The following is a 26,787-nucleotide window of genomic DNA, read 5'->3' on the forward strand; positions in this document are numbered from 1 at the left end:
AAATACACTTGTGCTCATCAGCAGGACCAGTGTGATCACTAGCTCATTAATGCTATAAGGGCCCCAAATTTCCAACTCGTCTTTCCATGCCCCAGGCCCGGCCAGAACAGGCCAGGCACATTCATCAGCTCTGGGCGCTATGAGTCATCAGAGAAGGATAGACTCCTTTTTGTTTTCTATTTCTTAGATACCAAATCTCTATGGCCTAGAAAGCACTTCAGCCACATACCTGGGCCCACATTCTGTCCCTACTGTCATTTCTCAAGCCACAGGTCACATCCTCCTTTCTGTTTCAACACCAGCCCTGGCCATCTGCAGGTACTTGGCTTCTGTGGGTTTGGCAGGCTAGCAGAGGTCTGACGAATGGGAAAAATCAAAATCTTAAGCTTACCTTTGACTCCTTGCTGACTCGTCATCGTCAGAGGCAAGGTATGTGTAGAGTGGACGACATGCGTTCCCAGCGCCTTGCCTGACTGCTGGGAATGCTGATAAAGTTTAGGAACGCTGGCACCATGGACTGGAATCTGGCAAAGCTTCCCCGTGAAGTTTGGAGGGCACTGGCATTTGTCCCTTGAGCTGCACTGGCCACCATTCATACATGGAAGATGGCAAATTACTGAAAGGGAAAAGAGAAATTGTGGAGAATCGGTTAGTTTCTCAAATGCTAAATCACAGTCAACCAACAAAACTTCCAGAAACACAGCACCATTACAGCCATCATATTTCTACTGACTTTGAAACAGTAAACGAAGAAGCAACTACACGTTGGCAAAAAAGGTCTCTATTCACGATCTTTGTTTTTCCATCCTAAGTCATTTAATTCTCCAGTTCCTTGCAGTGCTCTCCCCCAACAATGGAGAGAATTCACGGGAAAAGAATATATAAAGGAGCCACCGAGGATGACTGTCTCACAGTGCCCTTTGAGTATCTCTCGAATTCTGTAATTACTTTTTCCTATTCAATTCCTAGCTTATTAGCTGTCTCTCTAGATTATAAACTCTTGAGAAAAGGATATGTTTGGCTTAGTAACCTTTACATTCTCAGCACCTAGAATAATGCCTGGTACACAGTGGACATTAAACATTTCCTCAAAGAATAAACAAATGAGAATACTAAAAATAAAATCTGCGGAGAATATAATCTGAATAAGGGAGTGGGAGAGTTTGAATCTTGCTTTCCCAGAATTTGCCATCTCACTGGGATAACAAGACCACAGTGAAACCTAAAGACACAGAATGATTAGTAGTTTGGAATGTAATTTATTTAGAATACCGAAAGATAAAAGGGCACACCGGGCAAGGCATTTTCAGAGGTGTTTTAAATTCTGATGAAATTCAGCTTATGGCCAACCTCTTTATCACTAATGAATTCTTCCTATTGGCCTTTACACATGAGCAGGTTTCCACCAGCTTAAAAAATAAAAACCCCTCAACTCCATTTCCTTCCACGATTAAACTTTCCAAAAGAATTGTCTGTCCACTTCTCCACACACTCCCTTTCCCCACACCTCTTCTATGGAAACTACTCTTCCTGAAGCCACTAATGGTCTCCACATTGCTAAATCAAATGGACAATTTCAGTCTTCCCTCGGTTTCCATGACATCTCACTCATCTATTTTGATCGTTCTTCTTTGCCCTTTCCATCTTAACATTCTTTACAGAATCTACTCTTTATTTGCCCTTTCAACACTGATATGCTTTAAGATTTGGTCTTAAAATCCTCTTTTTTACTATCTCTACACACTCTTCCTCTATGATTTCAACCTGTCATATGTGACAATTCCCAAATTTCTATTTCCTAGCAAGAGATTTCTGCTGTGCTCCAAATTACTACTACACATTTTCACATAGATATTCCACAGACATCTCACACTCAACATGTCCAAAACGTAACTCATCATCTTCTCTCCAATGTCTCCATTCACCGAGTTAGTGGTCCTTAACAGCTGTCACCTGGCCCATCCATACTCCCAGTCCTGGAAGTCCTCCCTTCTCAACATCCATCAAATATGTGCACTTCTTTCCCATCACAGGGCCCCTGTTCCCTTTAATTCGTCTTCACTTATGAGTCTCACCTCATTCCCTACAATCTAGCTACATGGAGCTTTATTCAGTTCCTCAATGTGTAAGGCACTCTTGCCCCCCCCTCCCCCCCGAAAGCTTTATCCATGCTGTGTCCTTGGCCTGGAACACTCGTTCCATTCAGCCCCCTCATCCATCAAACTCCTACTTATCTTTCAGACTCTGCTTAAACCTCACATCTTCTAGAAGCATTTGCTATTGCCTCTCATCTAGGTTTGGTGCCTATCTAGGTAGGCCTCCAAGGACTCTCATTCACTGCCCATCCTGCCACTTAGCTTAGTGCCTAATGACCTTCCTGTATGCCTCATTCAACTAGTGCTCTGTGAGGTCAGAGACCTCATCTTTTGTTTACCCCTAACATGCAACTCAAAATAGTACTGGATGAAAAATGTATGCCCACCACTCAGTCAAACACCATTGTAGGTGCTACAGAAGATTCAGTCCCTACCCTCAAGACCGTAAGCACTAACTGGAGAGATTAGATAATACATGCCAACTAAAACCACAGATCACCAAATATGTGACAGTTGGAAAATATAAACTACAAATCGTTTGGAACTTCAGAGAAGGGGGAGTCATTTCTGGGAAATCAAAGTAGACTTAGTAGGAGGGATCATTTCGGGTAAGTCTTTGAAACTGGGCAAGATTCAGAAAAACAATGGATTGCTTCCTAGGAGGACAGTATGTGAAAAGGACGGGAGGCAGGCATATTTGGGAGATAATGAGAAAATTTTCTGTTGACACCTCAGATTCCTGAGGGGGAGGGGTCAAGTGATAAATAGAAGGTAGAGGCTTGCGTCAGCCAATGGATCAAGGACCAATAAAACGTTTGGATTTTATTTTGTAATTATTAAGTTATTTTTGAAACTCCAAGGAGAGAACTAAATAAGGCTGAGACAGTGTTCCAGGAAGACAACTCGTGACGGATTAGTTGCGATGGAGAGTGACTAGGTGGAGAAGCCAGTTAGGAGACCATTGAAATACAAGCTGAAAAACACATGGATGAGGACAATGGCAACAAGAGTTGAAAGAAACACAAAGCGTCACAATGACAGAGGGAGAATCGGTGCAACATGAAGACGGGACAGAGCGAACAGCAGGCCAAGGGAGAGTTCAGACAGCGGAGGAGGAAGGGGAGCCAAAAAAATGACCAAGGGCAAGAAACTGTGTCCAGCATGGATGTGGAGGTTCAAGCCAAAATTGCCCTTGCTGAACGGGGTCTGAAGTAAGCTTTCTCCAGGGCCGATGTCCTCTGAGGTGCCGGGTAAGAGAAGCGAGTCAAAGTGGGCTCCAAGGTTGAGTCAAAGACTTCATAACTCTCACGTCAACTCTGAACCGAATTTCTAAATCACAGCTTGGCTACCCGGGATGGATTCAATGTGTCATGGGCAAGGGGAGCCAGGCCAAGATTGAAATGTACTACAAATAATTTATAACCGGAATACAGGCACCACTCACCCTGCATGGTTCCAATATGCATGAATTTCAGTTTCCGCAGTTTAAATAACACCAGTCCCCCAACAGTATGGTTCAAACGTCAGTTGCCATAGTGTATTAGCTGTGAGTAATTGCATAAAGTACAAACTTCACTGCTAGCTCTTTGGTCCATAAACACTGCGTGGATAACAGATGTGTATGGTGATCAGTAACCAATCATGTCACTTCCTTCAAAGTCTGCTGGTGACTGATCCCTGCACATCTGTTCTCAGTTCACACACAGACAGGGAAGCATGTCGTTGTGTTGCCTCCTCATCGCGCAGTGATAAAATCAATAACATCTCACAGAAGTGGATAATTAAAAGGGTCAATGACAAAAAGTGTCGCAAAAAAATGACAGGCAGTTAACATTGGAAGTGAAATTGGAAAGCGGTTGTGGTGAAAAGGATGATGATGTGCCAGAGGAAGTGACATTAAAGGAACCCCCGGACAGCTCTGAAAGCACAAAGGGTAAGATGTTGGCAGCTGATCCAGATGTGGAAACGAGTATGACAACCGACTAAGGCAAAGAAAAAATGCTCCATATCATGTTATACAGTGAGAAGAAAGCAAACATGTTCTAACTACTCTTGATAAGTTCTACTCAGAGAAACAAAATATTTTTATTCTCAGTGTTTCTAACATTTTCAATAACGGGGCACTAATTAAATATAAGCTTTACTATTTTTTTCCATTTCCATCTACATTTATAACCTACAGTAAAAGAGTTTTAATAAAAAAACGTTTTCAAGGTCATGGAACTTAATAATTCATTGATTAATAAGATCATTTTGCACATGGCCATTTTGCATTAGCTTGCATGATCATTTTCATGGTCCTGTACTACCATGCAAAGATGACTATATAATCAATACTAAAATAACTTCACATATGCAACCATCTTTTTTATAAACAAAAAACAACTGACTTTTACTAGATATTTCTAGTATCAATAGCAGATTTTGAAATTAAACATCTACCTTTAAACCCAAGATAGCTTCCTCACAAATGTTTCAAGGACTGCCCGAGTCTAAGTGGACACAGCCATAAACCCAGAAGTTAACTCCACTACCCGTGTCTCTCTGCTCAGACAGGAAACAGCGTCTGCTTGACTTATCCCGATCAATAAAAGGCCACTATTGCTAATCATTTATGAATGAGAAAGTAAATATCTATTCTACCGTTCCCGCATTTTTTAAAAATCGAAATTACAATAGAAAGTTCTTTGCCTCGGCTCAATAAATACACGTTGAATCCTTTGTGGCAGGTGATCTTTTTATAGCTAAATAGTCTTTTATATCAAAGAAATCAAATTGAAAATCAACCTACAAACAAGGATTGAACTATGAATGGTTTCTTTCTGTTTCAAAAGTTCATGCTTCGACCTTTTGCCTAGTGATCTACAGTCTGTGTTGCCAGTGTTCTAGCAAGCCTTCTCAAGGCATACAGAGAAAGAGGACCAAGTTCTCTTTAAGGCTGACTTGGGAAGCTTGTGGTATGCTGGCTGCAAGTCTAGCTATGGCACATATATTTTAGAACATGTCACTAGAGGTGTCACACAGAATGCTGGCTGAGAAAGCCCATAACTTTATCAGCTTGTTATTTAGCGGGCCATCCCCATAACTCACTACACTGCATGCTAGGTCACCTGGGACCTACTGAAAATAACAAGAGGTCTATGGGCCTCCAGCCTGTTATTCTAGAAAGTATCATTTCATCCCAGCCACTCAATGCATCTCACGGTACTGCTACAAAAGGTCAAAGGGGGCAGAAGGATCCATGCTGGAGGTTTTAAATATGTCAAGTGCTTCTGTGCGTCCCACCATTCGCTCCGGTCTATAAAATGACTTGCAGCACTCCGGAAGCTGGGCTGACAGAATCATAGTCCCATTCTATATGGCAAACTGGAACTTAAGTGAATAGATATTAGTCGCTTGTACCCAAATATGGGCAACATGAGTTTTCTAAAGATTTGTACTGTAGAAAGCCATACCCGCTCTGTCTTCCCTGTTATCTCAGCTATAAAAAGACTTCACACACCTGAGTTTCCTGCAGCAGCATCCCGGCCCCTCCACCACCCTCTAGCTTTCTGTGCCAGCGGACAATTTTGTGGCTGAGGCAGAACAGGGAAAACAAACCTCCACTTGAAGAAACCCTGCACCTGTCATCTCACAGAATACACACACACACACACACACACACACACACACACACCACACACCACACACACACACACCACACACCACACACACACACACACACACACACACACACACACACACACCACACACACACACACACACCACACAGACACACACACACACCACACACCACACACCACACACACACACACACCACACACCACACACACACACACACACACACCACAACACACACACACCACACAGACACACACACACACGACTTTGATCTGCATAGCTGCTTCAACTTTGCCACTTGTTTCTGATTAAAAGAACAGCTTTCCCTTAAAAGTTTTCCGCATTTTTGTTGATAGCCCTTGAAGTGTGAAAGAAAAAAAACAGTACTATTTTTTAGAAAGTAAAAGTTATTACTTTATTCATTCCCCTAAACATACCTATATTGTCCTCTTTTAAAGGGTACCCTTCAACTCTATTCAGCCAGATAGTGGGTTCCTACTATAACTGTTTAAAGCTTTTGGATAACAAATATGTTAGATAACAATTAAATGCTGCAAATTATAGCTCATGTCAAGAACCTTAAAAATAACAAAACAAAACAAAACTGGGTCCTGGTTAAGTAGCTCAGTTGGTTAGAGCATCATCCCAATACACCAAGGTTGTGGGTTCAATCTCTAGTCAGGGCACATATACTAGTAAGAAGCAACCAGTGAATGCATAAATAAGTAGAATAACAAATCTCTCTCTCTCTCTCTCTCTCTCTCTCTCTCTCTCTCTCTCTCAAATTAATCAATAAAAAAAAAAACACTGTATGCTTGCCTTGTGATCCAGGATGCATCTCCCCGAAACAAACATACAGACAAAAACCTGGAACTAAAAGTGAAGATGGAGGTCCCATTCTTCAGAGGCACGGAGGAGGCCTAATGCCACACATGAGCCCAGGAAGGAAGTACAGAGATTAGCAGGCATTTATTACAACCTAGGTTTGGGGGTAGGGGTGGTTAATCGAATGTAGAGATTTACAACTGTGCTCTAAAATTGCCTTCAGCCAATTCTTAATTATCTGCCTGCCAACGTATACTGACTCACGGACACTACCAAGAAAACGTGAGATACAATGGTCCAGAACAACAGGTCCAAGGAGGTGACATTTAAGCTAACCCTGAAAGAAGAATCCAGTGACTTAAAAAGTTGGCAAAAAGAATGTTTGCAGAAGAAGTAATAGTGGGAGGTAGGATCTTGAGGTGAGACATGATTTAGGCGGCTGGGGCAGCAGGGGCGTAGAAGACAGGGAGAAGCTGAGAAAAGCTGGGTTGGACAAACAGATAAGGGCCAGATTCCCGTTTCTTTCCACAATCATATAGGGCAGCCTATAAAATCAGATACAATGAAACAGAAAAAAATATATATATAAATAAAAACTTAAAACTTAGGACCAGGGCAGATAAGATCTCAGGAGTCCCATAGACACAGAGATCGGGCTGGTGGTTGCCAGAGCAGAGGGTGGTTGGGAGACTAGGAAAAAGAGGTGAAGGGATTAAGAGCACAAATTGGTAGTTACAGAAGAGTCACTGGGAGGATAGGAAATATACTAGTAGTAGTTAATAATATTGTAACAGTGTATGATGCCAGGTGGGTATTGGAAATATCAGGGGGAACACTTTGTAAACTATATGATTGTCTTAATCACTATGCTATACACCTGAAAGTCATACACAATAACACTGAAAACAAACTGTAATTGAAAAAGAGTAAGAAGTAAAAACAATCATAGGCACCAGAATCGGAGAAAAAGAAAGAACAAGCCTAACTCAGATCAGTAGAATCCTCTACCGTACACACGTGAAATGTGTGCCATGAGTGTGCTCGGTGTTCCTGGCCCTCCTTATACATTTTTTAGTAACTAATTAGCCAAATTTCCATCAAATTCCAGAAGATTTCACTTAAAACTCCTATAATCATCCTATTGGTAAAATGACTTTTTTAATGTGTAAGAGAAGTGATTAGTATTCTCAATCTTACATACAAAAGGGAAAATGGGAATCCAAGGAAATCTGGGGGCAAAGGGAGGATCCTTTCATAAGAGTTAAAAACAGCTTCACCACACTCTCCCTGGCACAATCTTTGTTTTCCTGCGTTAGAAACGGGGGAGAACATCTCCATCCCACCCTGACCTGTCACTCACTGAAGTGTACTGGGCTGCAGATCTCAACAAATGCAAAATAGCAACCTTAAACACAGACAAAAATTCCAAGAACGGCGCTGGTTTCTAAAGCTGGTGCCCATGAACAAATGCTTCGATACCACATTCTGTTTAGAATTCGGGAGATAGGAGGCCCTACCACACACGCACAGGCATACCGGAGCTGCTAATTCGGGATGAGGCCATTCATCATCTCAGCTTTGTTTATGGCTTTCCTTTCCTTATCAGGAGCCTCACCCTGGCTGCGGGCTACCTAATTTGATCCCGTTTTATAGTCAGCATCACCTAAGGAGCGCCACATATCAGGCACATCACAAAATCCACTCACACCCTTCACCCCCAGACGTTGCTGGCGGTGCTCTCTTAGAAACTCCCACTGGCCGAGGCCCTTTCCCCTTAGGAAAGACACAGCCACATCCGCAGGCTGCAGAAGGAACACAGGAATCCCAGGCTCTTTGGGACTGGGGCGTCCTTTAGTAACAGCCTTCATGCTGGCTCGTTAGGTTATTTCATCCCTTTCTCGCTTAATTATTTAACTCGTCCCACCCGGAGATGAACTAGTACGTAGATATGGGTTATAATTCATTTTGCTTCAAATTGCAACCTACGAATCTTAATATCACTGACTGAATCGAACTGGCTTTCCCATATTTTTAAGACAAGCAGTTATTTTAGTAGAATCCAAAGGGGTTAGGCAAAAGGTGGTGGGGGAAAGAATGTGGCCATTTAGGATGGAGTTAGGGTGGAAGAATAGAGGAAGAATGCAGGATAAGAAAGGACTAATACAAAAGCAGGGCAACGTTCCCCGGGAGACGTGAAAGAGGAAACGCACTGGGTAATAAAACGAAATGGGGTCTGTAAAGCTCAGTCAGATGCCAGGAGCGATAAATTCTGGGTAGACAATGTTTGGGAACCACACTATAAACAACAACCTGCGTGGCCCGTCTACAGCTTCCTTTTATTCCCACCCTCCACGGATCATTACCTTCCCTGGCTCCCACCTAACCGCGCCCCCACAAGCGAGGCCTCTCTCTCAGGCCTGGTCCTGTTATTTCTTTCAAAGGGCAGGAAGCCCTTTCGGAGTCCTCTTCCTGAGTGCTAAGCAGTCACAGATGAGCATAAAAGTCGGTGACGGGGATGCAGCGCAAAGAGTCCAAATCACCACGATCAGGGAAGTGTCCACTCCCAAGGATACGGCATATCCTGTGTAGCTGCTGAAGGGACAGGCGTGTGAGCTCAGCTCAGATCTTTCTAGATGTTTGAACTGGAAAACCCTCAGGCAGGACCACCAGCTCCCCATGCCTCTTTACAGGCTGCTGGTGGCCTTAAAACCTCCATGTAACACAAAAATGCGCGGGGAAAACCAGCGTAGAGGCCTCTCAAGACTGGTGGGTAAGCTCTCCCACACACTTCCCGGTTCAGAATTCTACACGCACATCACAGCCTATGGACTGAGTATAGACAGAGGTTGCGTACACTCACAAAATGGGCTGAATAACCACATGACAACTGCTGTCATGATTGGATTTCAGTTTCTACCTCAGTTACTGAGAACTTCTTTGTCTTTTAGACTTACAGGCCCTTTGTGGAAGGACTGGAGTTAGAGGTTTTAACTAAAGGCTTTTGACAAATACTAAATAATAAAATTTGTAAGAGTGCATCACAAGTTTCGATTTTACAACCTGTTAGATTTAAAGTATTTTAACCCAGATTTCTTCTCCTACACAGCATGCAAAAAGGGATGAGACTGTTTAGCGGGAACTAGAGGTAATTTCTGGACATTACCATAAACTTGAATGATTGGTAAGAGGTTCCCAAGTGGTTTCTACCAGATCACTGCCTCTGATATGCAGACTCGTTTGAGCTGAAAAGCTGGACACCCCAATTTCCTGCTTATCTATTTCAGAGATTCTATCAACAGTGGGAGACATCTAAACCCAATCATGACAGAAGGGCTCTTCTGGGTCTCGTTTTTGCTGCCTGCCCAGCCCAATTCTCCACCGTTGCTGTTATGTTCTCTTCAGTTCCAGAATGCCCAACCCTGGTCTGTACTGAGCAGGCCACGCTTCCTCATACACTCGTGGTTCTATACAGGCTCTTTCCTCTCTTCTTCCAGCTCACCACCCCGAGCCTCTGCTTAAGCTTCACCTCATCACTAAGGCCTTTCCTTCTCCCTGCCACATACTCAGGGCAATGACTGCATGTGCACACCCAGCCCAAAGAGCATCGAACTGTCATTGTCTGGATGCACATCTGACTTCTCCAAAAGGTCCTGAGCTCCTGGAGGGAAGAAACCTTGTCTTTGGGATGTTGACCTTTTCAGGGGCACATCCCAAGCTTAGCAAAATACTAGTCACACAGTAGGAACCTAAGAAATGTTTTTTTTAATGAATGAGCAAATGGGAGCTTTCTATAAAACATATTTTTTAACATAAAGTCAGCTAAATGCCAAATTCTGTACGTTTATAGTTTGCTTTCCCACTTCTTAATGTTGTCTTACCCCTAAATTGACAATCAGTCTTATATTAGTCATTTGCTTTTATTGTCTTTCCAAGGCATTTTACTGTCTTTTAATCTTCATGAAACAACTCTTTTTGCCCTCATTTCTAGTCATTCGCATAATGTTTAATTAAATGATGTAATTTATGGTCAGAAACAAAAGAATTGACCCTTTGTAGCTATTCAACTCAGACTTAAGATGTGTAATGTGTGGGGTGAACTACCGGCCAAGAATATTCAGCAGGTCATGGGCATCGGTTGGTGTATTTTAAAAGGGGTGGAGGGCGTTGGTTAATTTGGAAAGTCAGTTAGGTAGAGGTAATTTTAGACAGATTCTACTGCAGACTGCTTAAAGTCACACTGAACTTTCAAGAGTCAAATGCTAAAGCCATTCAAAGCCACGAGACTCATTACTGATGAGATGAGCCAAGATGCCTCCTTCCATTTAGCTTAAATAACTTGGTATGTCAAGTTCAAGTTATTAAAATCGGCCTATGCATTCCTCGGGGCTCCATATATGCTCCCTGAATCTGGAACATTCCATTAAATCAAGACAATATGTATCACAACTGACTTCCTGAAGATAATTCCTTCTAATCCCCAGTATTGGCCCATGGTTGTGTTTCTAATTAACTCTCTTGAGATGTAGCTCAGACTTAGGCTAAATTGATTTTTGAAACATCCTAGTGTATATCTAATCCCCAGTTACCACTATAAAACATTTGGAGGTCTAGATTTTGTACAGGATTAAAATCAGAGAATCAGAGACATGGAAGAAAAGTAAATTAAAACTACCATCACTAATCAGGACTAGAAAAATTTCCAAATCCTTCTGGCAACTTTCCTAAGTAAACCAACTATCATCAGGGAAACTACGTGGGTAAACAAAGAAGAATTTCAGAAACTTTTCCCTAGTATTCCTCCTGTTTCTCTTTCTCTTTTCCTTTTATGGCCAGTCAGACACTGAAGTTAAGGAAACGATATAAGGATGTTTTAATTTGGAATTAAAATGCACCATACAGTGATTCTTACTAATATAAAAGGAAATAGTTTCACAAACTACAATCATTTCTCTGTAATTTTTACAAACGTAAAAAAATCTGCCACCCTGAGGTCATAATGAAGTTTTATCATTTATAACCTATCTGACCCAAACAAGAAGGAAAAGCCCACAGGTTCCTCTTAGAGGGATGTGCACCCACTTTGAGAGTTACAGCTGTTCTGGAAGAAGCCATTTCCACAACTTGAAAAAGCCAGTGAGGAAAGAAGGAAGCACTTGACAACTTTTCTACTTCCTAACAGATTCAGTACCATCAAAGCTTGAAACTGAGCAGCTTTCAAATACATTTCACAGCCATTGGACAAAGCCTTGTCACAGTTCCCTTTTAACGTTCTATTAATTCTCTTCATAGAACGGATGTATTTAAGCAACTTTACCACGTGAGTTAAGCACTTTGCCACATGATTCATGTTTTCTAGTCCATTACTTTTTATCAGGAAAGCGATCCAGCTAGTACTAATAGTAGTGATGATGATGATGATGATGATGATGATGATGATGATAAATACTTCCTCCTGAATGAAATAAAATCATCTTTATGTAGAGATTTTCATGTACAAGTTTAAAGTCTAGGGAGTCAGAAGATCCCTGTACTGAGAGCCAAGAGATCTGAGTCCTAGACCTAGGTCAGCATCACACAGCTAAATGACCTTCAGTCATTCAGTTCAGCATTCTGGAACTCGGTTCTCTAACTGATAAAACAATAGATCTAACTGACATATACATTTCCTTCTCAGTGCCAAACTTTTATGATCCTATAATGTATTAATTTTTTAAAAAATACGATTATCAGCCATAAACATTAAGCCTGGTTTTTTCTCAGACCCATAACCCCCACATCAACGGAGACCAAGTTCTACTGATTCTCTCTTCATTATCTTTCGGTTTGTCTCTTCCTCTCCATTCCTCCAGACCTTTGTCCAGGTTCAGACTAGTCTATCTTGCATAGACTATGGCAAAGCCTTCTTGAGAGCCTCACTACCTCCTTAGCTCTCTCCAATATTTCCTCTCCATATCACGTCCAGAATGTACTTTCTGACATGAGTACTCGATCAACAAGCTCATTCCTCCCCATGATTTTTCTGTAGCTCTCTATCACCTAAAAGAGAAAAAATGCCGTCTTCTCAGTGAAATCCTGATTAAAACCCTATAGGTTTATTGGAATAACTGCCTCCTGGGTTTTGTGGTGAGAATTAAAGGCTCTACTCTTGGCAACAGTGCACTAAGTACCCAGCGCTGCCAGGCTTATCTCCACCATGTCTTGCTCTGAGTATTGTAGACCACAAAACTGATGTAGTTGTGATTCCCAGAACACACCACTCCCTGTGTAAATCCATGTTAAAGCTCATGTCTAGATTCTAGAACAGTGGTTCTCAACCTGTGGGTCTCGACCCCTTTGGGGGTCGAACGACCCTTTCACAGGGGTTGCCTAAGACCATCGAAAAACACATATATAATTACATATTGTTTTTGTGATTAATCACTATGCTTTAATTATGTTCAATTTGTAACAATGAAAATGCATCTTGCATATCAAGATATTTACATTACGATTCATAACAGTAGCAACATTACAGTTATGAAGTAGCAACGAAAATAATTTTATGGTTGGGGGTCACCACAACATGAGGAACTGTATTAAAGGGTCGCGGCATTAGGAAGGTTGAGAACCGCTGTGCTAGAAGAATTCCTCTCCCCACTCTTCCTTCTTCAGTTCTTGCCCCCCGCCCCCACCACCACCACCACCACCACCACTCCATAGCCTCTCCTCTTGTGAGGCCTCCTTTGACTGCTCCCTGCAGGCCTAGGTGCTCCTCCACCTCTAAATCTAGAAACCTTAAGTAGGTGCCCAATTCATGCCAACGATTTTCATGAACCTCAGCAGAGCCAACCCTCCAGCTCTCTGACAAAAGGCAGAGGACCCAAAGTTAAACTCTCTGTGTTTTTATACAAGGACCAATCGACTAAAAGTATTTTTCCCAGGAGAGCTTTTTGTGATTCTTTTTATTCCAAATGACACTAAAATAAGTGGAATGATAATGCTTAAAGTGAAGTGATGATTTTCAGCTAGTATCCCATGATATATCAGACTGCTTCTGATGTTTTTCCAATATACGGCTAGCAGCAATCCTGGAAAGATTTAACAGTTTTGCAACTTTAGTCACAAGCTTCAAATTGCCTTAAAACTTTAAATCTTATATCCAGAATATTTTTTAAATCATATTTTGCATTTTTTCCATCATTTTTAGCATAATGGAATATTTCCAATGGTAAGTGATGATTTAAAGTCTCCTAAAGCTTCTTATTCCTTATATCTAAGAGGAATACTGTCTCTCTCCACCAAAGCCCTTTGCCTTTGCTTCTAACATACATTTGTGCCACTTCTGTTAACCATGGGTCCAATATAACAATTGTCCTTATCTATATCTGAAAGATCTCTTCTGAACTCTCCCTACAAAGTTCAACTAATTGCTCTGCTTATATAAAACTTCTATTATCGTTGAAGGAGAAAGACTATCCATGTAGATAAACTTACAGCTTATTCATAATCTTCCTGAGAGATTTATGATTAGCTCTTCCAGCTGCTAGCAAGCCGATCAACAGCCAAGCAGAGGAAACAGTGAATCTTACTTGTCAGCTACATGTGTCATCAATATGGTCCAGATTAGGAAAGCTTAAACTGGATTTCAGGACAAGAACAAAATTTTTGCTTTCACCATTAGCATAAAACTGTCCAGGATTCTTACAATTAAAATGGAGAATTCTGGTTTTCATTGCCTGATACCTATGAAAAAAAAAGAAATCCAGAGAAATGATAGAAATTTCCAAGTAATTATTAGAAATATGATAAGATCCAGTCAGAATTCCTAAAGCAAACAAGAAAATAGTCATTAAATATTCCTTTTGATTTTTAAGATATTGCTTGACCACTATCTTTATATGCTCATTTACATATTTTGTATGACTCTATGGACACACATATGAACAAATACAAATCCATTAAATAAACATTCAGAATTGATAAACTTCACCCTTTATTCTGGTACCTTCAGTTCAATACTTTAGGCACAAAAAGTAAATAGGAACAGTATCTTTGTCTCCCTCCAAATTTGCTCTTTTGAGCCTGAGGAAACACAAAAATTATTTACCGATGGCTGTCACTCTCCTCTACAAATGATGACCATCAGATAAGTTCCTCAACATGTGTTTCTCAGGCTTCTGTGAAACTATCAAGGAATGCTAGCAAGTATGCTCACTTTTACTAAGTCCCTTCATGGATGATACAGAACAAATTTAAGGAAACTGTCCAGAAGCACAGAAGAGATTTAGAAACTAACCAAGTGATCAAAATTTCTAAGATTGATCAGAAAAAGCTATGAAGAATGTTTAATCTAAGATGCAAGTTCTTTATACCCAACATAAACCTACTGAAAGGTTTCCAGTCACTTTGTTAATAAATCAAAAGATATTAATACTAATACTATACTAGGCCTCAGCTATCTAATACATAAAAGTGATGGGAATGATAACATATCTGTCTTTAAGTGCCTTAATGCCAATATTGACATCACTTACTCATCCATATAAAAATATTTTCATTTGTCCACAGAAGGCAAGGACAATAAAGTTTCAATAAGGAAATGTTTATTTAGCTTCTGTGTAAGGGAAAGGTACTACAATTGTTGGCTACTCTTCTATAGGGTACTGACTTCATTATCTCATTTACTCCTTACAGCAACCCTGGGAATGACATAGTTTTATACCAAAAGATATAGATAACTGAGATTCTGAGATATTTAGTATTCTTCCCAAAGCACACCATTAGTAAATGGCAGAGTCAATATGCAAAGTCTACCACACTATCTCCAAAGTGTGCACATTATCCCAATAGGTTCTGAAGAGGTCAGGAGGCCATATCACCGCTGTCTTCCTCTATCTTTAACATAAAAATTAATAATCTATCATGTCTCTTACAGGGCCTAGACTCTTTGCAAAACTTCACAGATCAACCACAAATAGAGTTGGTAGATAAAATTTACTTTCCATCCTTAAGTACCGCAATGATCAATAATTTTGAGGCAGAAATAGTAGATGCTAACAACCACAGGCCCAACAACTAGTTACCGGTAAAAGCCTATAATATGTACTTAGTTTTCTCAATAGAACTGAAAAAGCCTGTTTCTATAGTAGGTCAACCCACTGTATTGAATGCCCATTCTTTTCCATTTATTATACTAATCATTATTAGAGGAACAAAAGAAAGATGTGGTGCCTCATCTGTAAAAGCTTAGAAGCTAGTTAGAGGAAACCAAACTTACACAGTCATTCAAGCTCTCGGGAAGGCCACCCAAGGACGCTGACACAATCAATCAAAATATTCCCTTGGAAGCAGCATTGCCCTAACCACATGAATGACCCGCTCAAAATAATTCCCAAGCACTTGGATTCCATTGAATTCAAGTTCTGCTATTCATCTGCCGACAATTAAAAGGGGCAAGTCTCTTCAAGACCCTAATAAATTTTCTCTACGTGACCAAAGAAATGGAAATTGTCCACAATAGTTATTTTTACAGCTGGATTGAATATTAACAATTCTCTAGATTGAGTACTTAAGCTTTCCAGGCCTCACCTATCTAATCAATAAATGGGAATAATATACCTATTGTTCTCAGAATGAACAGACAAAGTATGAAAATGCCTAAAACTATGCTGGGTACGCAGAAGGTACGCAATAAACATTAGTGTTCCTTTCCTTCCAGCTCTGAACCGAATCTTTTCCTGTAGTTTCATTAGGGGTATTTTTCTTCTTTAATAAACCATTGAAATATCACACAGGAAGCTAAAGACATGCCCATAGATCCCAGAGGCAGAGTTAGTACCTTCAACAGGGGCCTTCAAATAAAAGCGCAAGCACTGGAGTTCCTGTCTTTCTATCATTTAGAAATATTATTGAGAGAGTTGAATGACTGGGCACTGAGATTATGAAACAGAAGAGATGAAGAGCAGAAATTCTTTCTCTGGCAATCAAACCAGTGATACTACTTTTAAAAGGTGCTAGACAGGAAGTGCTAACAGTGACAGCTTTTTGATAACTCAAACTCAACAGCTTGGTTAAGTAGCAGCTGAACTGGCTGAGCCCTGGCTTTATAGCAAACATGCAAGGTTTGGCGAGACTATTATTATTACTTTAACTGCAGCCTGGTGAGACCCATATTTTTCATTATTTGTGATAGGAAGCCCTTGAGTTGCAGGGCCACAGCCACAGCAGGCTGCCTTACTCTGTGAAGACTAGCAGGGCTCCGTTAAGGCCAAGGGGAGGGGAGCCAAGCTAAGTGCAGCTGTTGCTACTCCTGCCTCAGCTCACCAGGCTGCAGCTTTGCTCCCTCCCTCGCAGAGGCACACTCAGCCTGGGATTAAGCAAGCCCCCACCCCCCCACCCCCGAAGCCCCCTGCATTCCCATCTCATTGCATTCTGTCTGGCCATGAGACAAAGAAGCGCAACGCACACGTTCATCTCATCTTAACTGAGCTCTCCAAAGAAATGTGTTTCCTGCCTCATTATATGATGTGGTAGACTTAGAATGTGTCATCAGTTCTGTAGAAAAGAAAAAAGGTACACTCTGTGTTTCTGCCATTTTGAAGACCAATCATTTTGTCTCCACCGCTTCCCAGCACTGAGGTACATACACTACAATCAATTTGAAGGATCAAGTTTACAGGGGAGGGGAAGAAAGGAGAGCGGTAGAGAGGGGAGAGAGGGAGACAAGAGGGGAAAATTCATTGATTTCCAGTGTTTCAACGTTATTACCAAGGGACTTGAGTTTGTATCTTAAATTCCAGAAAGTCAAAGTATTCTGGGTAATACATGTGAAACACTGGAAAGAAATCTCCCATTTTCTGACTAGAAAGTGACTCCTTTGATAATCAGCCACTGAATCATAGATTCTGTATTACTGGACTTCCTCTCAATGAGCTAAGGGCCCCCCTCCAGGAATTAGTCAGGGAAAAGTGAGTCTCCCAGAATTGAGCTCATCTGGGATGCCCTCTCCTAATTTCTCCTCTGGGTTCATTCCAGAAAATGGCACAGAATTGTGCCATCCAGTGTTTGTCATGCCCCTGCTGTGGGTAGTAAGTAGCTTTCTGTGGCTGGGACCAGAGGGCCTGTCTGCTGATGCCCCAGATATTCCTTCTGCATAACTACCTGTATTTTTTAAAATATGTATTTTCATTGATTTCAGAGAGGAAGGGAGAAGGAGAGAGGGATAGAAACATCAATGATGAGAGAGAATCACTGATCGGCTGCCTCCTGCATGCCCCCTATTGGGGATTGAGCCCACAACCCGGGCATATGCCCTGACTGGGAATGGAATCATGACCTCCTGGTTTATAGGTTGACGCTCAACCACTGAGCCACGCTGGCCGGGCAACTACCTGTATTTTTAATCCTCAGTCCCTAGATATCTGGGTTTGGTATTCTACACAACAATCTCTATCCGAAGTTTACATAATATAATCTCCTTAATCTTTTTGTTGGGCAAAGGTTTACATAATAATTGGGGAATATTCTGTGCTACATATATGTTCTTTTTCAGTATAGTCACCCTAGCTTCTCCCAGTTACTCAGTGACTCTCACCCTCACATAATTTGGGTGGGAATGGGGTTAGTAAGGAAGGGCTGGAGCAAAACCCCTGAGACTCCTCTCTCACATGGGCAAAACGCATTCAGATCATCCCGCAGTGGCACTGTCCAACAGAAGGCCACTTTAAGAAATCTCCAGACATAAAAAATGTTAAACCTAAAAATCTCATTTGGCAATGAAAGCAGAATCACAAGCCTGGGTCTGAACCAGAGCTTTGCCACTAGCTGTGACCTTAAGGGAGTCACCTTCCCTCACTGGGGCCTCAATTTTCTGGTGTACAAAACAAAAAGGGAAGGCCTAGCTGGTTTGGGTCAGTGGATAGAGTGCCGGCCCACAGACTGAAGAGTCCCAGGTTTGATTCCAGTCAAGGGCATGTACTTCCATTGCAGGCTCAATCCATGCAGGAGGCAACCAATCAATGTGTCTCTCTCACATTGATGTTTCTCTCTCTGTCTCTCCCCCTCCCTTCCACTCTCCCTAAAAATAAATAAATAAATATATATATAATCAATTGAAATACATATATATATATATACATATATATGTATATATATATATATATATATATATGATCTCAATGGAAAATATTCTGAGGTGAGGAGTAACAAAAAAACAAGAAGGGTAAACCAGATGCTCTGCACGCTACTCTCAGCTCTAAGGGTCTCCCATTCATTTCACAAAACAATTCTCGACAGGTTTCCACAAAACAACTCTTGCACAAGGGTTATTTGGTACAATCATTAGGTTTCACCTTTTCAGAAACACACGGGTGACAGCCAATAAGTCACCTCTGAAATGCCATATCCCTTCCTTCACTGCTCACTGCCCTCACTGCCCTCACTCCCACACGTGCCACATTTTAATTCTATTTGCACCAACAACTTCTTAAATAATCCCAGACAATAACATGTCTCTGGAATCCAAACACTTTTGATGTTTGACTTATAAATTTTATAGCATCTATAATTTCAAGGCTAAATTATACATTAAATTTCAAAGGCCAAGTACTTCAGAGGGAGGGCATTATGTGTGCTTTCCACGCATACCCCGAGTCCAAATAAAAGCTGCTCTTTAGTCACCAAGGAGGGACTCTCAACTGGCAAAAATCTGTCATTTGCAAAACTATGCAATGTTTAAATTCTTTATGAAACACCAAATAGTAAATTAAATTTATTCAAAATTCTCTCTAAACTTTATTAAAACTATGAACAGAAAATAATGTCTTTGTATCAGACTTGAATCTACAGCTAAAAATATTCAAGTACTAGGCAATGCTATCGATTTATGGTATTTTTTAAGTTTCATGAACACAAGAAATTAAATACGCAATCTCTTATCTTAAAATGTGTTAAAATATGTGCAGGGTTGGAGCTTAATGAATTGCATTTTCATGCCACTGAATGTATGGTAATCAGGCAATTAATCATAGCTAACAATCACACCTGAATGGATACTGCTCTGATCATAAAGATTTCCAATGGTCCTGCAGGAGGGAGCTGTAGTAAATATCCCAAACTCCTAAAGAAAAGGGGCCCCTTATGTCTCTGGGACATAGAGCAGGGCAGATTTCCAGCACAAGCGCTGTTGAACACCATTTTTTTAAAAATCCTCATCTGAGAATATTTTTTCCATTGATTTCTAGAGAGAGTGGAAGGGAGGGAGGAAAAGGGGGGGGGGTGAGAGAGAGAGAGAGAGAGAGAGAGAGAGACATTGATTGGTTGGGGAACCTGCAACCGAGGTCTGAGGGACATGCCCTTGACCAGAAATTAAACCACGGGCCACGGGCCAGTGGTCTAACCACTGAACTGACCAGGGTCATATTTTGACTGAAAAAAGCTCAGGCATCTGACCTTATTCTTCCACAAGAAGAAACAATTCCAGGAACTGTTAATCCAAGTAACTTAAGAAATCTAGGAATTAGCAAGAGATAAATAAGTTCAAACCAGTATCACATGGAAAAACTACCTCTTCAGTTATTATAAACACCATGTTCGTTATATTTAGAATTTGCTCTTGACTTTTTCCCTCCAGTAAGGTGATTTAAATCCTTATAGCTCAAATTTTCAATCCTAAATCATTTCTTTGTTATAGTTTGTAGAAGGGCTCCAACGCATTCTAGGGCATGCAAGCCCTCATTTCAATTTCCTTTAAAAAAAAATTACCTAAAACCTCAGCTCTGTCAACCTGAGTGGCCCAATGCAACCCTAACCTTTCCTTCCTTCCACTCCACACAAGCTGTGCTTCTCTCAGGCCACTTTCTCTTTCTGGCCAAACCCTTCTGAGCACTTTGGTTTCAAAAACTAAGCAAGAAAAAAATCCAGTCATTTGTAAGCTTGTGAAATGTTTCAGGCCTCTAGCTTTCTGATCAAACTTGTCGGGCCAATGACACGTCACCACACAATATATCACTGGATTTCTGTAAAATCGTCCTTTGATTTACAGTGGAAAGTGGAGCCAAAAAAAAAAAGTACAAAAGAGAACACACTGTACATACTTGAAAATCACAATAAATATTTTCAGAATAAAACACACTAAAAATAACCTAATCCCATTTACACTCTATCATTCTCCTCAGAGCCAGGCTTTATTTTAGACAGGATAATAGCATTTTAGAGTTGCAAGCGATCTTGAACATCTACTCCCTAAACTCATCCTTTTACAGATGAAAAAAAAAAAAAAAGACTTAAAGTGAGTTTTGTCTAAGTGGTAGGACCAGGATTAGAACTCAGGTCTCTCAAAAGATTCACAATCAGTATCAGCTACAGATAACGTTGCAATTAAGCACTTACTTTAGTAAGTAGAAATCCCAGGTTTAAAAAACAAAAACAAAAAAAAACACCACAACAAACCAATTCAAAATTGGGCAAAGAACTAGAATACATATTTCTCCAAAGAAGATTTACAAATGGACAATAAGTCCATGAAAACGGGTTCAATACCATTAGTAATAAAGGAAATGCAAATCAAAACCACAGTGAAAGACCACCTCAAACCCTTTAGGATGGCTATTTCTCAAATAAAAAAAGAGAAGAGAAAGGTAACCAGTATTGGTGAGGATGTAGAGAAATTAGAACTCTCATACACTGCTGGTGGGAATATAAAATAGCATAGCTGCTGTGGAAAACAGTTTGTCAATTCCTCAAAAAGTTTAACAGAATTATCAGTAATTCTACTTGTAGGTATAGACCCAAAAGAAATGAAAGCAGGGACTCCACCAGATACTTGTACACCAGTGTTCACTGCAGCATTATTTTTTTATTTTTTTTTTTTTATTTTTTTTTTTTTTTTTAATTGCTTAAAGTATTACAAAGGGTATTACATATGTGTCCATTTTATCCCCCCGCCCTAGACAGTCCCCTAGCCTCCCCTATCCCCCAATGTCTTATGTCCACTGGTTATGCTTCTATGCATGCATACAAGTCCTTTAGTTGATCTCTTACCCCCCTACCTCCTGCCCTGCAACCCTCCCCGGCCTTCCTGCTGCAGTTTGACAATCTGTTTGAGGCAGCTCTGCCTCTGTATCTATTATTGTTCAAAAGTTTATAATGGTCTCTATTATCCATGAATGAGTGAGATCATGTGGTATTTTTCCTTCATTGACTGGCTTATTTCACTTAGCATAATGCTCTCCAGTTCCATCCATGACGTTGCAAATGGTAAGAGTTCCTTCCTTTTTAGAGCAGCATAGTATTCCATCGTGTAGATGTACCACAGTTTTCTAATCCATTCATCTACTGATGGGCACTTAGGCTGTTTCCAGATCTTAGCTATGGTGAATTGTGCTGCTATGAACATAGGGGTGCATATATCCTTTCTGATTGGTGTTTCTGGTTTCTTGGGATATATTCCTAGAAGTGGGATCACAGGGTCAAATGGGAGTTCCATTTTCAGTTTTTTAAGGAAACTCCATACTGTCTTCCATAGTGGCTGCACCAGTCTGCATTCCCACCAGCAGTGCACAAGTGTTCCTTTTTCTCCACATCCTCTCCAGCACTTGTCGTTTGTTGATTTGTTGATGATAGCCAGTCTGACAGGTGTGAGATGGTACCTCATTGTTGTTTTGATTTGCATCTCTCGGATGATTAGTGACTTTGAGCATGTTTTCATATGTCTCTTGGCTTTCTGAATGTCCTCTTTTGAAAGGTGTCTATTTAGGTCCTTTGCCCATTTTTTGATTGGATTGTTTATCTTCCTTTTGTTAAGTTGTATGAGTTCCCTATAAATTTTGGAGATTAGGCCCTTATCGGATATGACATTGGCAAATATGTTTTCCCACACAGTGGGTTTTCTCGTTGTTTTGTTGATGGTTTCTTTTGCTGTGCAGAAGCTTTTTATTTTGATGTAGTCCCATTTGTTCATTTTCTCTTTAGTTTCAAGTGCCCTAGGAGCTGTATCAGTGAAGAAATTGCTTCGGCATATGTCTGAGATTTTGTTGCCTTTGGATTCTTCTAGAATTTTTATAGTTTCCTGTCGTACATTTAAGTCCTTTATCCATTTTGAGTTTATTTTTGTGTATGGTGTAAGTTGGTGGTCTAGTTTCATTTTCTTGCATATATCTGTCCAATTTTCCCAGCACCATTTATTGAAGAGACTATCTTGGCTCCATTGTATGTTCTTGCCTCCTTTGTCAAATATTAATTGAGCATATTGGTTCGGGCCGATTTCTGGGCTCTCTATTCTATTCCATTGATCTATATGCCTATTCTTGTGCCAGTACCAGGCAGTTTTGAGAACAGTGGCTTTGTAATACATCTTGATATCTGGTATTGAGATCCCACCTACTTTGGTCTTTTTCAGGATTGCTGCAGCTATTCGAGGTCTTTTTTTATTCCAGATGAATTTTTGGAGAGTTCGTTCTAGATCTCTGAAGTATGCCGTTGGTATTTTAATGGGAAGTGCGTTGAATTTATAGATTGCTTTGGGTAGTATGGACATTTTAATGATGTTGATTCTACCAATCCATGAACACGGTATGTTCTTCCATCTGTTTATGTCTTCCTCTATATCTTTTTTCAACGTCCTGTAGTTTTCTGAGTAGAGGTCTTTTACCTCTTTAGTTAAGTTTATTCCTAGGTAGCTTAATTTTTTTGGTGCGATGGTAAACGGGATTGTTTTTATAATCTCTCTTTCTGAAAGTTCACTATTGGTGTATAGAAATGCCTCGGATTTCTTGGGGTTAATTTTGTATCCTGCTACATTGCCAAATTCATGTATTAAGTCCAGTAGCTTTTTGATGGAGTCTCTAGGGTTTTGTATGTATAATATCATGTCGTCTGCAAATAAGGACAGTTTTACTTCCTCTTTTCCAATTTGGATGCCTTTTATTTCTTCTTCTTGCCGAATTGCAATGGCTAACACTTCCAGTACTATGTTGAACAGGAGTGGTGAGAGGGGGCATCCCTGTCTTGTCCCTGTTCTTAGGGGAAATGGTGTTAGTTTTTGTCCATTGAGTATGATGTTGGCTGTGGGCCTGTCATATATGGCTTTTATTATGTTGAGGTATGATCCTTCTACTCCCACCTTGCTGAGAGCTTTTATCAAAAATGGGTGTTGAATTTTGTCAAATGCTTTTTCTGCATCAATTGATATGACCATGTGGTTTTTTTCTTTCAATTTGTTTATGTGATGTATCACGTTTATTGATTTGCGGATATTGTACCATCCTTGCATCCCTGGGATAAATCCTACTTGGTCATGGTGTATGATCTTTCTGATGTACTGCTGGATCCGATTTGCTAAGATTTTGTTGAGGATTTTGGCATCTATGTTCATGAGGGATATTGGCCTGTAATTCTCTTTCATTGTGTTGTCTTTACCTGGTTTTGGTATTAGGGTGATGCTGGCTTCATAGAATGAGCTTGGAAGTGTTCCTTCCTCTTGAATTTTTTGTAGTAGTCTGAGGAGGATAGGTTTTAGTTCTTCCTTGAATGTTTGGTAAAACTCCCCTGTGAAGCCGTCTGGTCCTGGGCTTTTGTTTGCTGGAAGCTTTTTGATGACTGCTTCAATTTCTTCCATAGTTATTGGCCTGTTGAGATTTTTAGATTCTTCCTGATTGAGTTTTGGAATGTTGTATTTTTCTAGGAATTTGTCCATTTCCTCCAGGTTGTCTAGTTTGTTGGAGTAGAGCTGTCCATAGTATTTTTTAACAATCATTTGTATTTCTGTGGGGTCTGTTGTTATTTCGCCTCTATCGTTTCTGATTTTATTTATTTGGGTCCTCTCTCTTTGCTTCTTGGTGAGTCTGGCTAGAGGTTTGTCAATCTTGTTTATCCTTTCAAAGAACCAGCTCTTGGTTTCATTGATTTTCTGTATTGTTTTTTTGGTCTCTATGTCATTTATTTCTGCTCTAATCTTTATTATCTCCTTCCTTCTGCTCACTCTGGGGTTTTCTTGTTGCTCTCTTTCTAATTCTTTGAGTTGTAGAGTTAGATGATTTACTACCATTTTTTCTTGTTTGTTGAGATAGGCCTGTAGAGCTATAAACTTCCCTCTCAGGACTGCTTTCATTGTGTCCCATAGGTTTTGGATTGTTGTGTTTTCATTGTCATTAGTTTCCAGGATGTTTCGAATTTCTTCTTTGATTTCATTGGTAACCCAATCAATATTTAATAGCATGCTATTCAGCTTCCAGGTGTTTGAGTATTTTGGGTTGTTTTTATTGTAGTTTATTTCTAATATTATGCCATCGTGGTCTGCGAAGACGCTTTTTATGATTTCAATTTTCTTGAATTTGGGGATACTTTGCTTGTGACCCAATATATGGTCTATTTTTGAATATGTCCTATGAGCATTTGAGTAGAATGTATATTCCCTGGCTTTCGGGTGAAGTGTTCTGAAGATGTCTATTAAGTCCATCTGATCTAGTGAGTCATTTAGGATTGCTGTATCTTTGCTGATTATTTGTCTAGAGGACTTATCCAGTGCACTGCAGCATTATTTACAGTAGTGTCCATCAATAGAAGAATCAATAAACAAAAGGTAGCATATGTATACAATGGATTATGATTCGGTCTTAAAAAGGAAGAAAATTCTACCAGGCTGGTGTGGCTCAGTGGTTGAGTGTCCATCTATGAACCAGGAGGTCATGGTTCAATTCCAAGTCAAGGCAAATGCCCAGTTTGAGAGCTCAATCTACTGGGGATTCTTGCAGGAGGCAGCTGATCAATGATTCTCATCATTGATGCTTCTATCTCTCTCTGAAATCAATAAAAATATTTTAAAGGAAGAAAATTCTGACACATGCTGCAACATGAATGAATCATGAAAACATTATTCTAAGTGAAAAAGGCCAGACACAAAAAGACAAATACTCTATAATTCCACTTTTCTGAAGTACACAGAATAGGCAAATTCACAGAGACAGAAGATAGAACAGAGGTTGCCAGGGGCTGGAGGGAGAGAAGAACGGAGAATTACTGTTTAATGGGCATGGGCTTTCTGCTTGGGGTGATGAAGAGTCCTGGAAAGGGGCAGTGGTGATGGCTGTACATCACTGTGAATGTACTCAATGCTATGGAGTACACACTGAAAAATGGCTAAAATGGGAAAAGTTATATTTTACCACATCTAATGAAAGGACACAATAGGGAAAAAAAAATCAGCCATATGAATTATGGGCTTAGAGGATCTCATGGAGAGGCAATAAAATATATCACCCCTATAATAATGAATTAAGAACATTTCAGCCCAGCCAGTGTGGCCCAGTGATTGAGCATCAACCCATGAACCAGGCGGTCATGGTTCAATTCCCAGTCAGGGCATATCCCTGGGTTGTGGGCTCCATGCCCGGTAGGGAACATGCAGGAGGCAGCCAATCAATGATTCTCATCATTGATGTTCCTATCTCTCCATCCCTGTCCCTTCCTCTCTCTCTCTCTCTGAAATCAAGAAAAACACTTAATTTTTAAAAAAAGAACATTTCATTTCATTCAAGTAAAAAAAGGCAAAAGACACAACCATGAAAATACCAAGTGTCCTGGGCAAGATGACCAAAACATGAGGGGGACTGCTACAGCAAGATTCTATGCACGTGAAGGCAATGGGCTTTTACTTGCTCTCTAGGGCTCTTGCTCAGTCCAAAGCAAAGGCTTGAAAACATGACACACATCACTGTCCAGCTAACCTCGAGTGCTGTAGCCACAAAGAGGTTTTCCTTTTTTCAACAAATTAAATAATGTGTCAGACTTTTAATGCCTGGAGAGTGTTTTTTTTCCTTCAGACTTGGCAACATAATCCTTCGAAAGACATGTGTACAGACGTTTGGGTTAGAAATAACAAACCTGTCCCCTCCCAAGGTGCGATGTTTATTTGAACGTGGGATGATGCTATGGTTCAAATAAACACGCGCAGCTGTCTCTCCTCTTCCAGTGGCCGGAGCCTTAGACGCTCTGCAAACAAGTGTCCACGGTAGCAATGGGGAGTGTTGAAAAGCGGTTTGTGTCATACAATCACTTCTAGGATGTGCAAAAACTGCCTCCCGCCCGACGCGTTTTCCCATTCGTTATTTCTTACTTCACTTTCCAAAATATCCCCGTGATAAAGGCCAATCCTCCTCCCTTGTTGAGTCATCCTGAGACATCCCAAACCACCTCAACCCTGCGCCCTCCGCAACCCCGCGAGGTGATCGCGTACCACTTGTCCGATGCAGATCAAGCCTCCGCAGTCAGG

The 26,787-nt window shown here is 40.6% G+C and overlaps 1 protein-coding gene across 16 annotated transcripts in view; it reads right to left on the reverse strand.

The window, feature by feature from the left end:
* The window catches only part of LTBP1 (latent transforming growth factor beta binding protein 1), a 344,018-nt gene that overhangs the window by 163,377 nt on the left and 153,854 nt on the right, over positions 1–26,787 (reverse strand). For all 16 annotated transcript variants that reach the window (XM_036334902.1, XM_036334896.1, XM_036334900.1 and 13 more), the window contains one exon: positions 392–616. In XM_036334902.1, the coding sequence (XP_036190795.1) occupies positions 392–616 (225 nt within the window). The remainder of the gene's footprint in view (positions 1–391; positions 617–26,787) is intronic.

The sequence above is a fragment of the Myotis myotis genome, unplaced genomic scaffold (genome assembly GCF_014108235.1).
Source record: "Myotis myotis isolate mMyoMyo1 unplaced genomic scaffold, mMyoMyo1.p scaffold_m19_p_14, whole genome shotgun sequence".
Classification (NCBI taxonomy): Eukaryota; Metazoa; Chordata; class Mammalia; order Chiroptera; family Vespertilionidae; genus Myotis; species Myotis myotis.